General features: G+C 39.4%; 1 protein-coding gene across 11 annotated transcripts in view; it reads right to left on the bottom strand.

Annotated features, from left to right (window-relative positions):
• Positions 1-8440: 8440 nt before the first annotated feature.
• The window catches only part of LOC125768346 (A disintegrin and metalloproteinase with thrombospondin motifs 1), a 91164-nt gene continuing 82960 nt past the window's right edge, over positions 8441-16644 (bottom strand). For 7 of the 11 annotated variants that reach the window (XR_007418878.1, XR_007418882.1, XR_007418881.1 and 4 more), the window contains 6 exons: positions 16440-16566; positions 16185-16349; positions 15885-16116; positions 15460-15560; positions 12386-14515; positions 10789-10877 (listed from right to left, as the gene is read on the bottom strand). Coding sequence is in view for 2 of the 11 variants with exons in the window: in XM_049435862.1 (XP_049291819.1) it covers positions 9441-9574; positions 13638-14515; positions 15460-15560; positions 15885-16116; positions 16185-16349; positions 16440-16566 (1637 nt within the window). In the remaining 9 variants the exon portion in view is untranslated. Of the gene's footprint in view, positions 9575-10788; positions 10878-12377; positions 14516-15459; positions 15561-15884; positions 16117-16184; positions 16350-16439; positions 16567-16644 lie in introns of those variants that run through there. The other 4 variants (XM_049435862.1, XM_049435860.1, XR_007418876.1 and 1 more) reach the window with 4 other exon arrangements.

Raw genomic sequence — 16644 nt, 5'->3', positions numbered from 1 at the left:
TAATGGATGGGTTCGTTCGTTTGCCGAATAGTTTGTTTCGCTTTGTTTGCTTTCTGTATAAAGCAGAAACATATGTTGTTCGCAACAATCGGAAAAAAAGCATTGATGTTGATCGGTTTATGTTTTGTTGATTGACAAAAAATAAAAGAAAATTAGAAAAGATCAGGTAAATAAAGTGCGGCAGCAAATAAAAAGGATGAATTTTAAATGATTCAAATTACTGTTTTAATGTTCACTTTCACAGTTTTCACTCTCCGTACGTGCTTTGTAACGAAATCCACCGTATTGCGATAAGGAAAGACTTGTACGCCTTTGCTCAATTATAAGCGACGAACCCTTGAATGAATGATAGGTGGTGGCTGGAGATGCCATTAGTTTCTATGCAGTGTCCCTTTCCGAATCATTTCATGCTTTTGTGTATCCATATTGGTTCGTTTTTTTTTTGCTGTGTTGCTCATCTTCGTTAACATGAACGAACGCATGTTGTATGATGGAATTGGGTCAATATTTGCGCGTTGCTGCGGGACACCAGTACTCACTAACGCACTGCCTATTTTGCGTGCGTACGCAACAGGGTGACGAGTGAGTTTTTTTTTAAAAAGAGAGACAGAGAGACCCATACATAGTTAACTAGAGAGAGAGAGAGAGAGAGCGAGTGGACAGCATATTGCTAGATTGAGTGGGAAAATGGAGAGTGTAAGTGAAGTGTAATAGTCGTAGCGAAGAAGGTGCGGTACGGATATTATGCTGACTGGTGACGAAGTAGGACCAAGATTAGGATGTGACGTTTGTGCGGTGTACGATGGCGATTGGGTACCGATCGTATGGTACGCTGCAATGCCGCTCTTTAAAACGTTGCTGCGACGAGTGGACGAGTGGGGATCGGACGGCGCGCGGGGTATCTCTGTCCGCTTGTTTGGGTCGCTAGCCGATGGGATCGAATCTGCGTACATGTTCATGTGGAGCACTTGTGCCAAGCATGTGCATTATATAATAGGGGTTTTGTGCTAATGCGCGAACTGGAATCACTTTTACGAAGATGATGTCTTGGTGTTTGAGGGGAAGAGAGAAATAGAGAGAGAGTGTGTGTGTGTGTGTGTGTGTGAAGAAAACTCGTTTTTCATGCTGCAGTTTTTTGCATAATTTTTGCATAGCGCAAGAAAGAAATATTACGACAGTAAAGCCTAGAGCCGCTCAGAATCATTCATATTCGGCGGCGTGATGGAGTGGACGTAAGACTTCCTTAATAATGACCATCGTCTACGAAATTAAGGTCTGATTCGGTTAGGGAGTTTTTCGCAATTCTTTTTCCCATGACCCGTACACTTGCAGCCCAAAGTCCCTGGACGCTTCTTTCAGAGCCGCTCCTTCGGGTAGGCTGGGCGGCTGGGTCATGTTCCTATTAGTTCCTTGTTCTTCGTCACCGATTCGTGTCGGGTAAGCTGGTGGTTGTTGATGGTGTGCAGCGAACGTAAAAATTGAAAGTAAGGCCACGATGGAACGATTCGGGTCGCCGGCTAGTGGCTGGACGACACGATTCCAGTTGTCTGTGTCTTACTGTTGGGATGTTTTGGAAACAAGTCAACACGAGCTAGCGCGAACAGGTGCCTCCCTAGTGGATGACGGTGAATAATGTCGCCTATTGACATATTATTAAAATTGTCTGTTTGTTTGGATGATATTGCCTTTATTTTTCTTTTATACCAGAGCGGACGGACAAACTAAGAACGCAACTCGGTGATCAAATGTTTAAGGCAAACAATTCACAATTCAGACGTAAAAGCTTGTTATCTCAGTAAATATCGGCCATCTTTTCATTGGGAACGGTTCTGAATGATCGCTACGTGCAAGGGATTTCGTTTGTGTATTATTCTGAAAATATCGTAACAATCTTATGTTTATCCCATTAACTGTTCCGTGTTTGGGGATCAACAAGCACGCAAAATACACACCAAATTAAACGAAATGACGTTTGGTTCGCGGAAAAAAAATAAAATTAAACAGATAACGCTGATTCAACTGCCGGCAGAGTGTGGGCCCGCCGTTTCCGCAATGCTGTACGTGCACCGATTCCATCCCCGTTCGGTCGATCAATCAGTGGGATAGATTTTCTTTACGATGCACAAAATAAGGTCACGTGTACATGCTCCTGCTTCCGGTGTTGATTGCCAACGAGGAAAAACAAGGGTGCGATCGGTATCAATCGGCATAGGCTAACATGCGATCCATCTGTTTAGCAATAAAATTACTTATCTGGACTGTGTCTGGGATCATAATTGTCGGGTCGCACGGAATTGAATTGAGTGAGAACAGCTAACGTATTAATTTTCATTGTTTTCATTTCGTCTTGCCATCTTAGCTAACAGCATGTGATTGGATTTTTTTTGTTATTTAGTATGTGGTTCTTAAAGCCTGCAGTCTGATACTACTGATGCAAACATTGATTGCTAGACAAATATTTTTTTATCAGCTATATTTATGCTTTAAATAAAAATCTACCTATTTCTAAGATGTAAAGAGCTTAGAGAATTCCACCCTAGGAAGGCTTTCCATCTTAAACGAACAGAAGTATACAGATCGATGCGAGCATCGAATTTTGACATTTCCATTGGAACCTGTCAACAACATAAATATAAATTAGCGCAATATGAGGACGCCAACACCCCTGCCATTTCAAGAAGTTTGGAATTGTCATAAATGCCAAACCTCTGGAAGCTTTTTAGTGCCACTACAGGAGAAAAAGAATTGCAATCTTGATTCCTGGTTTTGTGAGCTAGCGGGAATCCAATAGCGACAATTGGAACGAAGTCAACGAAGTCGTAGTTTGGCACACGAACCAACATCATTCGCTTCATTCCTTTCTCACGCTTTCAAGAATGAGCCAGATATTCAATATTCTGCTCATCCGAAAGTGTTCCATCGGTGCAATGGACTTGAATGTCCAATTTGTCATGTGCTCAAATTAAATGTATCAAACCTCAGGAGAATTGTTTCTTTTAATAGACCATTTGAAGGGTTTTTTTTTATCGACAAAGATCCTGATTTAAATTTAGTCAAATTTATTTATTAGATCCTGATGGGCAATTTATCCCAAAATTAATGGAGTGTTTTATAACAAATATCAAGAGTTGTGAAGCGAATATTGGTTATGTGTAGATTAAACATTCAAAATATTCGCTGCAAAGTTTAAATTACAAAATATATAGTAAAAGGCAAAGCTAGTCAACAACTTAAAAAGGTCATTAACTTCCTTCGGAAAAACACCCCTTAATTGCTTTGTAGACACTAAAACTGAAAACATAATCTTATAGAACGTTCCATCTGCTGCTTGCTGCGCGACCGCATTGCCTTGTGCTCTAGTAGTAATTTTCGGCATTTAAAGATTGTTCGAGAAAAGAGCATAAAAGCATCACATTCACACAAACCACACGGCGGTGTATACATCTCCGTGTGTGATTGAGTAATATTCAAGTACCAGCCAAGATTGGTGCGAGTGCCGGGAAAAGTGTTTCTCCGTTCCTTCACTCACCAGCTCGCTGCCGAGCCGTTGGGTGCCTTCTTGTGTACGTGTGCCAAGTGGAACAATACGGTACTGCCGACAACATTGAATATACTCGCCCGTTCATCACTTATCTACCCTCACAAAACCATTCACCACGGTATCGTTTCTTTCGCCTTTTGGGTGACTGAACGAACTCGCGCGAACGAGGACCGAAAGAAGGTCGCTGGTAATTAAAACATTACGGGATAAGTCAAATGCACGCTTTAGGTAGGGTTTGGTTTATGAAATTCATTGATTATGTGCCCTGTGGTATTGCCGCTTTTCAGAGATGAATCGGATGTTCAAAATGGTATATTAATTGTAGAGTTTTTTCTAATATATTGTTCTCTCTCTCTCTTATTTAGAGACATTGAATCTTTTTGTGGTCTTTGACCATCTCTTTCTGTATGGTTTGCTAGTGCATGGATGGTTCATCTTCTGCCAACATGCCACTATAATCGATGCAATTTGCTTGCGCTTCACCATCACCATCATCGTTGAAATGAAAAGTTGAAAGAGAGAGAGAGAGAGGGAGAGCAAAAAGCAAAAAGTGAAATGGTGAAGGTTCGACCACCACCGGTGAAGTTCTTTCGAACTGTTCGGATACTTGCCGCGTATTGATGGTCGCCTGAAAATGAGGGTCGCTGCCGGGCTATGCCGAGATCGGCTTCATACAGCGAACCTCGATGTAAAGGTTCCCGCGGAAAGTTCAGGAAGGTTTTCAATGTCTTGCAGGCTGCCATTTGGCGGACAAACAAAGAAGGGAAGGAAACATTAATCCACACCTTGCAATATGAGGTCCGCAGATTGCAACTACAACGCGATGTACAACGCGTGTTTTGGTGTAAAAAGTACCACGGGAAGGAGTTGTTGTTTGTTTTATCGTCCGCACGGATCACTTCCTACCTTGTTTGCCCATGTTTTGATTTGAGGTTTGTTTTTGTTTTGTTTTGTTTGGTTGAAATAGTTGCTAATGAAGTTTAACGAGAGTATTTTAATGATTGGGATGCGATCGAAGCGAAACAGTAAGTCGTAAGAAATTGCAGATTATATTGGCTGTTCTTAAATTAGCGTTTAGAAATAAAAATCCTTTTATTGAACAAATGGCGTGGTTCACACGGCAATTCACATGGATGCTTAAGTTAAAATTAAAGCTCTGATTTCTTAGGTGTTCCAGATCATGTCGTTGAGCATGTTACGTCTACAAAGTATTTTGAGCTGTTATTGAAATCTTTTGTTTTCAGTAAAAGATTTGGAAAACCTTTTAAACGAGCAGCTTTATGTTGGAATTTTAATATTAAGGTTTAATTTATTTTAATTAACTTTTTCGAGCTTATTACAAATTTTTGAAACCTGAAAAGACGATGAAAAAAACTTTAAGAGTAAGTTATGGCGTTTGTTCAAAAGGCAAAAAAAAACATTCACAAACGTAGAAAAACTCTCTTAAAAAAAGGTGATGAATTTGTTTGCCAATATTTGTTCTATGTCGATAATGTGCCACAATATAAAAAAACCAACCAAAGTGTACTTTATTTTGTCAAAGCGTACAAATACACGTACGGTCATGGTTTCTTGGCGCAGTAATAAAAGTGTGTTTTTTGTCACTTGAAAAATTTCTCACCTAAATGTTAGTTCTCGTGGACCTGTAGTAAGGAATGATATTTTTTCATAATAAAAAAAAATCAAAAAGATAATTATTAAAAATAGGGGTGATGTGGAAAACGTGCACATTTGTGCCTCAATTATAGTAACGTCGTTTTGCCACAAACATATGCAATCCACAATACACGTTGGGCGCTTGAAAGTATGCAATTTGTTGACCTGCGTGAAGCGCGCTTGACTGGGTCTATGTCGACATGGCAGCTGCTCACAATACAATTGACAGCATTTTTAGAGAAACTGTTAAATCGTTAAACAACGTCATGAAAAGTTATCAATGTTAAATCAACGAATTAACCAACATAGAAAACAGTTTTGACAATATTTTGTGACCCTGCGAACACTTTACAACACGGTACGGTACACACTTTTCTTTGTGTACGGACTGCGCGGGAGTCGTTCATGAACTTTCCCAAACAGAAAGTTTCGACTAGTCTAGAGCAAATTTGCTACATTTATAATGTCAGCTTCTCAAAAGCACAATAAAATGGTTTACAATTTTAGAAACGATTGTAAAAAATTTGCAAACTGATATAAAGGGTGATGGAAGCTTTTAATACAAAAGAATGTCCCTATAGTTATGCAATTTGCATTCATTACGGAGCATGTTCACAGAGTAGGAATTTGTTTTGTAACCCCGTCACTAAATGCTTATCAATTGTCGCGTTTGCGAACGCGATTCAGAAAATTTTTGATAAATTTTTTTGATTTGATAAATTTTTGATTTTGATAAAAAATGGGAAAAGTTGCTATACGTGTATTTTCAACAAAAAATCGCTATATGAAGCACGACTTGACGCCATGACAGTTTTCTGTAATGGCGGCCAGGATAGCTCGATTTTGTTGGCAATAATAATGTAAACAAATACAATTTTAACAATTAGATCGGTTGAGGAAAAAGAATAATAAAAAAATAAAATAATGCTATATGTATATAGCCTTAGCTATTTCAATTTTTTTAAATTGATTTATTTTAATGCGAATTAGTTTAAATAAGATTCTTTCTACCTTAACACTGATGTAAATTAAAAAAAGAAAAATAATAAAAAAATAAAACAAAATTTAAAAAAATTTAAAATTTCCTAAGGCTCATTTTTCACCAACGGATCGTCAATCTTTAACCTGTGGTCGATAGATGGCACTAATGGCTACATTTTCTTCTTGAAAGGCCATGCTCTCAGATGTCTGTGTCAGAAGTTATTCGAGGAACTAAGTTCCATACCCTGTTTGAGAAAATGTAAAATGTTCCTCATTTTTCTGCAATTCAGCAAAATTTTTAAATGTAATATATTTTAATGCGAATTTGTTGCAATAAGTTTCTTTTCATTCAAATAATGCTTTAAATTAAAAAAAGAATAAAAAATCAGAAAAAAAATTTTAAAAAAATTTCAACTCGAAAATTTCATAAGGGGTACCCCTTGCCATTTTTTTGAGAAATTTTTGCAAAAAATTGAAATTGATTTTTTTAATGCCAATTGGTTAAAATAAGTTTCTTTTCACTCAAATAATGCTTTACATAAATAAATAATAAAAAATTATAAAAAATAAAAAAAATCTAAAAATTTGAAAATTTCATAAAGCTTATTTTTGCACCAAGTTTTGCCTATAACTCGGTCGCTATCCAACGGATCGCCAATCTTTAACCTGTGGTCGATAGATGGCACCAATGGTTATATTTTCTTCTTGGACGGCCATGCCCTCAGATGTCTGTGCCAGAAGTTATTCGAGGAACCAAGTTCCATACTCTGTTTCAGAAAATGTAAAATTTTCCTCATTTTTGAGCAATTCAGCAAAATTTATAAATGTAATATATTTTAATGCGAATTTGTTGCAATAAGTTTCTTTTCATTCAAATAATGCTTTAAATTAAAAAAAGAATAAAAAATCAGAAAAAAAATTCAAAAAAATTTTCCACTCGAAAATTTCATAAGGGGTACCCCTTGCCATTTTTTTGAGAAATTTTTGCAAAAAAATTTAAATTGATTTTTTTTAATGCCAATTGGTTGAAATAAGTTTCTTTTCACTCAAATATTGCTTTAAGTAAAAAAGAATAAAAAAAAATAAAAAATAATAAAAAATAAAAAAAATGTTAAAATTTAAAAAATTTTCTAACGCTATAGCCTTAGCTTTTTTGTGAAATTTAGCAAAATTTTATAAATTGATTTATTTAAATGCGAGTTGGTTGAAATTAGTTTCTTTTCACTCAAATAATGCATTAAATAAAAAAAAGAATAAAATAGTAAAAAATTCAATAAATTTCCCAATATATCTCTATCTTTACCGGCTCGATTAAAAACGTAAACAAACCTTGCACGAGAAAAGTTAAACAACCTTGCGCCAGAATCGCAAAATTGTTTTGGAAAATTGAGCTACTTTTGTCGCGTTCGCAAACGCGACAATTGCTAAGCATGTAGTGATGGGGTAATATTTTACTAATGTAAGGGTAATATTTTACATTTCATGAAGTTAAAAATTTACACGTATGCTAAATCGGTAAAAAATAATACTTACCTCAGCTTAAACAAGGTTCTTAGCTGGTAATCCGTGTGACGATGAAAGACCATGCGCCTCCATTAGGTTATGAGAATAATTATGATACTCAATAAGACCTCTATAAAGTTCGGTTCTAATGTAATAAGAATGTGAAGTTGCACACAAAAGTGGGAATATTTTTTAATTTTTAATATAAATCAGACATTATTGTTGAAAACCCAATCACAGAAAACTTTTTATATTTTAATTTATATATTTTTTTCTCTTTATTTAGATACGCACTTTTACAAAATACATAAACGAAATACAATCATCCGCCACGGCTGATATCGTTCTTGCTACTGTAAACTACACGAGTCAACGAATATCTCACCCGAAACTCTCCTAATTAAGTACACGATTGTTTTACGAAACAAAAAAAAAAATATCTTCTTAGTGTGTGGCGCACACGTCTAAGATGGTTTTTTTACCATTATTTAAAACCATCTACAAAAAAAACCTAATAACTAATACATTACTCGTGCGTACTAGTTGTTGTTGGCTCCATAGCGCTTGATCGAATCAACGATTAACGCTTACCGATGGATTCATCTGTCTGCAGGCCAAAACAGGGTGAAAAATCTTCCTGCCTGACGCACCACACAGATACAAAACTGTAGTATATGAAGAAGCAAAAATAACTATCCCATAACTTAAATCCAATAAATTAAAATTCTATATAATGGTGACGACGAATGCGCCTCCGCTCTACCATATCGTTCACCTGATAATTCCTTGTTTTTTGTGCAAAATAAACATTAGTTCGAGTGTTTTTTCTCTTTTTTTATTTACTTGACGTCCTATGGAGCCCATGCTAAATAATTTGTTCGAAGTTTTTCTACCACTGTTTTCATGTCCTACTCTTTCGTTGTTTGAACTTTACCATTTAGAAACGTCTTCTTTTTCACGGCATAGCTTTAACCGTAAATACCGACGCATGCACTTAAACACGTATAATAAACAAACACTAATGTACTAACTATTTACATTGAACAGATAAGCAAAGGCAGCCTATTAGTGCTCGACCGTTCTGTATGGATTGGTTTGAAGATTATGTGATTGTAGACGCGCGCGGGTGTGTGTGTTTTTTATGCTCTCGAGCAGGCAGCAGCTTGATGAAGGACAAACGTGCATGAAAAGTCCTACCTCCTGGAGGAGGATTGTGTGAAATGGATGGAATTGATTTGTTGTTTGTTTGTTATATCTTTGATGATATTTTTTTTCTTATCTGCTTTTGACTGTCGGGCTGCTACTTGAAGGATAATATCGTGTAACGTTTGACAGAACACGGTTTTAGAAGCTAAACATCTTACTAAGATGGCTAACGCTAGAACAAAAAAAAGGGCTGGCAGTTGTATTGCGTATGCTATGCATGATCTTTCACTTTCTCGGACCCACTTCGGCTCATGGACTCTTAAAAAAACGAACAATTTACAGTAATTAAAATTTAGAAATAAATGTAGAGTATCAAATTTCCTCATTACTCCACACAAAATTAACGCACGCCAAAAGCGTCGATCGAGCAGTAAGTTGGTTTAGTAGTTGTCGAAAGGAGTTACGGTTTTTTGTTGTTGCATTTGCTCGTGAGCTTCCCTCTTGTTTGCAATCCATTTAATCTACAGATGAACAAAATGTTTATCCAACCCAACGTTTGAACACGGACACACACACACACTGGAACACCCCTCCTGCCCAGCTGCTCTACACTCTACTGCTGGTTGCTGACGAGTTCGGGCTGTTGCTGCAGTTGCTGCAGCTGCAGCTGTTCCTTCAGATGTTGTAATCGCTTCCGCTTGATGGCATTCATAAAGTTTTTGTATCGCTTATCCTCATCATCCAAAGCTAATTGACGACATACGCATGACGGAAGAGAAAAAGGATGAGAAAGAGAGAAAGAGAGAGAGAGAGAAAGATAAAGTTAGAACGGGCCTTTGACTGTACTAATACCGTTTTTCAGCGGGTTTAGCTTGATGTGATGGATGCTTCATGATCATTGAATTGCTCGATAAGCAACATGATTAGGATACTGAAGGCACCATTAGCATGTAACAGGCGAGCAAATGGCGAAATAAACATACAGAAAAATGCTATACTATCTACCTTAAGCTACTAGAGTGTGTGTGTGTTTTAAGGAGCATTTAGGAATGTGTTGGAATGAACGTGCAAAGGATGCAAATAAACAATGCGGTGTTTGTGTTTGTGTAGGGTAAAGGAATATTTAATACATGCATCGTACTGGGCCGATTTGTTTGTTGCGTACGAAGGAAGTAGTTGAACTAGTGACATCAATACGTTTTTGAGTTTATCGTGCTATTTAGCTTAAAATCGTCTGTTTTTTTTTCTATCTGGAGAACCAATTCCAATTTTAATTATAACTAACTAATGTTTAAAGCTATATACGGCTGTACTAATTAAATTTAAACATCTAAACTACAAACGGAAATGTACACTATTTGTTACAAAATCGCCTTATTAATTTTGTTATACGCTACATAGTTTAAAGCTTAATTCATGAAGAAGGAAACATTTTTTTCTCGCCTTCTTAAATGTCGCATTCAACCGATGGATTTGTTAAAGGACTGTTTTTAATTTTTGCTATAATTGTTTGTTTTGATTATTTTTTGTTTTGAATATTTTTTGTTTCTCTTTTCTTCCATTTTGGTCGGTGAAAATATGCGTGCTTTTATGAAAACACACCATTAGACGTGTGTGTGCATGTGTTTGTATTTGTGCAGCTGCATTTATCGCAATAACTCTAACAAATGGTGCACGTGCAATTGAACGTGTGCAGTAAACGAAACGCGTTTACCTGTCGACTGGCAGTGAGAAGCCATTGGAATCCATTTTGTTGCATCATTTTGTTTTTTTTTGGGGGAATATTATTTTTTTGTATTTTTTATGGTTTGGTTTGGCGTATATTTGCAGCAAAAAAAAAACACATAGCGTTTACCGTAATGTACCATTTATCCTAATGGGGAGGAAGGAGCGGTCTAGGCACTTTTACATAGCAAACAGAGCAAGTATCAACCCGGTTAGCGAGCAGGTTATAGGTAGTAGGGTTCGATTTTGTTACGTCCAACCATCAGATATAGCGACGGTTCCAGATGGACCTTATGGTATGAGGACTTAGGGAATCCGATAATATCTGCAAGTAGGAAACGAAAGAAAGTACCATCAAGCACGCACTTATGTACAGCCAGGTCCACAGTGAATTGTACGATATGTGCCATTGGGACATTGGATTGAATGTGCTTGTGGTTGTGATGTTTCGAGTATGGGTTCCGGATGGAAGCGCATCTTTTACGCATACAATCATATCGACCTTATTACATACTACTTCTTAACTACTAGCAAGCGCTACATTTATACAATTCCAGTAAAGATCGTTTTGATGGCATGCTGAAAATATTTCTGTAGATAAGGATGATCTTACATGCAGCAGGCACGACGGATTGCTTTTTCAGTGAATTTGTTCAGTGTTTTACATACATCGTTCACAGATTGCTTTACATGCCTTACATATAATAGTATCTTAAACTTACAGTACAATTTATTTTATAAAAGGAATATATATTGTCATACACTACGCCCTAAAGAATTAATAGTTAAAGAGCAGGCAAGCGGAACCATAGTTCGTACACAATCGCACTAGCGCGTACGGGTAATATTAGACGCTATGGTAGACTACTTGGTTTGCAGAGAAGGAGATCAAGGTGTAAGCAAGCCAATGCAATATCCAGCGTAAGCGTCCTACAATTTCAATGGTGATGATGAGCATGAGAAGAAAGGGCTTTGGTAATGGGTTTCCCGTTTGTACTGCTGTTTGTTTCGCAATGGTTCAGAATAGTCGGAAGGTTATAGATATCAAGTGAGAAATCCAACAAGTCCGTAAGGTTGTGTTACCTTGTAAAGTAGAGTAGGTAAGGTAGAGTGGTAAGTAAAGGTAGAAAGTAAAGTAAAGTGGAGTAGAAGTCTTCCTAGAGTCAGACTGAAGGTAGAGCTGGAAGGTGTTATCATGCACTAGGTGTGTTGCACGATCGAGTGCAAGTGACTTAAGGCGCGTTTAGGGAATTCGCCGACTACTTTCAGCTGAGTAGTGAAGTACTGAGTAGTGAGTAGTACTGAGAACTCGTTCAACGATCGTGCTCAACAAGAGAAGGAAGATCTCGGAGAAGAGAAAAAAAAAGAAGAAAGATTTAGTGTTGCACCTTGTTATAGTGTGAAATGGACAGAGGAACGCTCCGATACACCTTTAGGTATCTTCTAGCGCATTCGATAGTATCCAAAACCGGTGAATGTAGAATATACAGTGACGATACAGGAACGTTTTTGGTGACCGTGTGCTGGTGTATGGTAAACAAAAAAAAACTGTACAGTGGAAAACAAACCCCTCTCCACCTATGGAAACAAAAGTCCCGGAAATTCGAGTTTCGAACGTGCCTCCGAGCAATTGGCTACTCATGCACAATCAGAAGCGACAGGATAGTTATCGATGGTAGAATATATTTGTACGAGAGACCAACACACACTCACACACCGGCACGGAAATGCCGAGTTGGCCTTTCCGATTAAGTATGGTGTGAAGGTAGTTTAAAAGAGACAGGGAGGGAGAGAGAAAGAGAGAAGATAGTTATAAAATACATACATTCTTACCGATCGTAAATGGGTGCGATCACTGATGCGTGCTGTCACACACAACGAGAAAGTGTTTTCGCCTGTATGTGTGTTTTTTGTATTTTGCTCGTGTCCTTTCTCCAACACTTTGTTTGCATAAGATCAATCAACACGGTGCGTAACGCACCATTTTGAAGGTGTAGCGTATGCGTGTATGCGTTGGTGTCACCGAACGGATCAGCCTTTGGCCCAATGTAAGCAGCAAAAGCAAAATTTTCGAAATCCAGCGAAAATGTTTGCTTGAAAAACGTTTCGTTTTTTTTTGTATAGCTTTTCCTATCCCTTCCATTGCTTGGCCACAGTTAATATTAAGCGTTACACTGTATATTGTAGCTTACGTTGACTTATCCACTAGTGTTGGAAGTTGAAATACATAGTAACGTATAAGACGTATAGAGTAACGTAGTAAGAAAATCAATAAATGGTAAATGCTTGATTTAATGAATCGTTGTATCGTTTCCGCGAGCAAAATGAATCTTAAAATGGACCACAGTCTAATTTTTTGTGCAATTGGCAGACTTTTGAGTTTACAAAACTTACGCACTAAGGTTATCATCGTATCATGGATTTGTTTCAAACGCTTTGTACCGTCTTTTTTTATATACGCCACGTGCCTTGGCTTTAGTTTTCCTCTTCAAGAACGTGTAACGAACGTATGGGTTTGAAGGTTTTTTTTTGTTTGTAAAAAAGAAACATGTGCAAAGAGTAAGACTATTAAAAACAACCATTAAACGAGAAATGAAAAAAAAACAAGATTGAAAATAAACATACAAAAGTGCAAACAAATAGAAGTAAAAAAAAAACTCTATTCAAAAAGTCATAAGCAAAACATATCATTGCAGAAGAAAAGAGAGAAAAAATACATTGGACAAAAAAGTGCAAAAAAAACAGCAAGGAGAGAAAAAATGGACAAAATTGAACCAACGACTAAACAGTACGCACACAAGCCCGCAAACGACACATTCCTAAAACGGATGTTAACGTTCGGTAACGCAACTGCTAGTCGATGGGAAGTAAGTGTGTGTGTTTTTTTTAGTATCAAAAGCGTTATACCCTCGTTACAGTGCAGCAGGTATATAAAAACATGAGCGAAACAGCCAAACTCATTCACACACGCACACTTTCAGAAATGAAACAGTAACATTACTGAGGTTCTCCCCTGTGTGTGTGTGTGTGTGTGTGTGTGTGTGTGGCGTACGTGTTCCAATGGTTCAGTAGTAACGTCCGGTACGTGCCGATGTAACACCGTTACCACCGGTAACCGGTTGCTGAGCGCTGGCAACACTGGCCACACTGAGCTGACTGTTTGCGCCGAGATAGTTGCCATTCAGTGCGTAGTTCGGTGAGCTTTTCGCGGCAGTGGTGGTGCGTTTGGCAAAGTAGGAAAAGTTGTACGGATTGCGTGTGGTCGTTTGTGCGATCCGGTTGAAGTACACATCGAACACCGGATGGTAGGTCGCTTTCGGTTTGCGTGTGGTGGTGGTGGTGATGGTAGGTGATGGACCGGCATCATGTCCACCCTGATCGTATCCACCATCCCCACCGTACTGATGCGGATAATTGTTCTGCTGTTGTTGGTTGTGGTAGTGCTGTTGTTGGTGCGGTTGTTGCTGTTGGCTGTAGTGCTGTAGTGCGTTACTATTGTCATCCTCACGGTTGCCATTGTTCCAGGACGGTCGATGCGTGGTGGTCGTCGTTGGACTTTTGGTCGAACTGAAGGTGTATTTACTGAACACGTACGGTGTCTTGGTCGTCGGTTTCGTACTGTACGGTGTCGACTTGGTCGTCGGATTGTACTGATTGTAATTGTTGTTGCCGTAGTTGTTGTTGTTGTTGTTGTGATATTGGTTGCCATTACCATTACCATTATCACTAGAGCTAGGGCTTTTAGCTGTATGGTAATCATTGGGATAGGTACTCGTGGACTTGTGATGGAAATACTGGTAATAATTCCTCGTCGATGTCGCTGGCGGCGGTGGTGGTGTTGTTGTTGTGGTGGTTGTTGTTGTGGTGGTGGTGGTGGTGGTGCTGGTTGTCGTTGATGTCGTTGGCGTGCTAGATGGTTCATAATATTCTTCCTGCTGATCTGACTTGTCGTCGTAGTTATATCTAGAGAACGTTGATCCGTTAGATTTGCGCGTTAAACTCGATTTGCTTGGGGTTTGGTTTTTGTTTTGTTTTGTTTTGTTTGATTTTGGGCGTTTGTTTATTTTTGTTTGAAGATTATCATTTTGGTTCTACTGATTGGAGATGCTTGGCTTGATTTGTTTGGTGCAAATAGGATTAGACAAAGAGAGACAGTTTTGTGGTTGTGGAGTTGTTGAAGGTGAGATCACTATTTACAAAATAGATGGTGGTGTCGCTGTAATTGGTTGTTGTTGTAGTTGTTGTTGTTTTTTTTGTGTGTATGTGTGATACATGACACCGGTGATGGGCCACGCGATAGTTGGGCTCTCGTTTTCACTTTGTCTAGTGCTTTTTGAGCAAACCTAGCGCGACCGGATCGCAGGATGATCGGGAATGGATGGTTTACTGTTTACCCTAGCGCGTTTACTACGTGGCTGGCCGTGAAGGAACCCGGGAACCGTATTCCCAGGTCCGTCCGTCACCCGTCCGGCGCGACGTCTTTCGACCGTTCGCGATCATTAACGGCTTAAGGGATGAGATATGCGGTCGGAGCAGATGTAGTAGATGTGTGGTTGGTTGGTGTAGTGTGTTATCATGTTGATGATGTATTATTGGGAAGACGTTAGGAAGTGATTGGTGGGGAACTAAGCCAAAAAGGGGATGTAATGTTTCCAGGCAACCGGTTGAACGGTTGTTGATGAATGTTGCGATGTAGTTGAATTTCGAAACTTGTTCATATCACGCCACTTTCGATGCCTCATCTATACTCATCCCCATGGATGGAGTCGTCGAATGGATGTGCGGGATGAATGAGATTAATTATTTTTGTTGTTTTGTTTAGAATGTCCGTGTTTGGTGTTAAGTGGAAAAAGGATGGAAGGTAGTCGTGCAAAATTCGTTTGATCTCGCGTGTTTATTATACGTACTTTACAGACTGCTGATTGTAGCGCGTGTACGATGGAGTGTGTTGCGAATAGTCCGGTATAATGTTTTCATGCTCCGCAACACATCTACCATCGAGACAGTGCTACAGAGGTTAAGTCGCACAATGTTAAAGATGACGATTAAACGGATTTAATTGCGGTTTGGAAGGAGCAAAAGGGGTGGGAAGGATATCAACCGCAAGCAACGAGTAACGCGTAATGAGTGGCGCATAATTGTAGCGCAAAAGTAACAGTCAGCAGGAGAATGTCCGATATCGAACGTTCGACAAACAATTCGTTATCGCCAGCGAGGAAGAGAGAGAGAGAGAGAAGAAAAAAGAAAGAACGAAAAGAGAAAGAAATATCGTTAGTACTGCAAGGTGCTTCCCGGGTGTCGCTCGAGTAGGGCGCGATTGTGCGTATAATACTTGTCCATCTCCACAGGAGGATCCTTCAGCGGCGGGCCGGTAAGCGACACAGTAACCGCTGGCCGAATCGAAACAGAACAGCTGGGCACATACACGCTCATCCTTGAAGCAGGCCGACGTTCCACGATCGCGCCGACACTGGGCGTCCAGGGAGAGTAGCGTACCGGGCAAGGCCCGTCCAAGCGCTTCATCCTCGTGCGGTGGATTGTGCAGGCAGCTGGCAGTGTCACCACTGTGCCAAGGAGCGAAGAGCGTTGATTAAAAAATTGTTCGACGATGGCAACGTTTGGCAACACTTACTTGAGGAAATGGTGGAAACTTTGCACACTGCACGGTGACCAACGGAAACCTCGCTCGGTGTGTCGCAGATCGGACATGATGTAGCCATCCTCCCAGCGACACTTTTCCGCACCCGGTCCACCGAGATAGCTTGGCGGTGGTGAACCATCGTGGACGGCACCAAGGCTGTGGGGGGGAGGGGGGGAACAAAACGTGTTAATGTCACCCTGCGGGGTGGGTTCGACGACCCTAGCAGCTTAAGCCCGATATACGTACAGATGACCAACTTCATGGGCGGCAACGATAATGCCACTGAAACCGCCGGTATCCTCAATGATGGCAACACTGTTGACCTTTTCAAGGCGCTTGTTTACCACGCACGCTCCACCGACATAGGCGAATCCTGGTACAAGCCGGGTGGTTGTGTTCGTAGAGCGGGAAGGACGGGAAAGGGGAAGGGAGAAGAGAAAAAAAAAACACA

This window comes from Anopheles funestus, chromosome 3RL, assembly GCF_943734845.2.
Source record: "Anopheles funestus chromosome 3RL, idAnoFuneDA-416_04, whole genome shotgun sequence".
In the NCBI taxonomy this organism is placed as follows: Eukaryota; Metazoa; Arthropoda; class Insecta; order Diptera; family Culicidae; genus Anopheles; species Anopheles funestus.
This window is presented reverse-complemented; position numbering and strand designations above follow the sequence as displayed.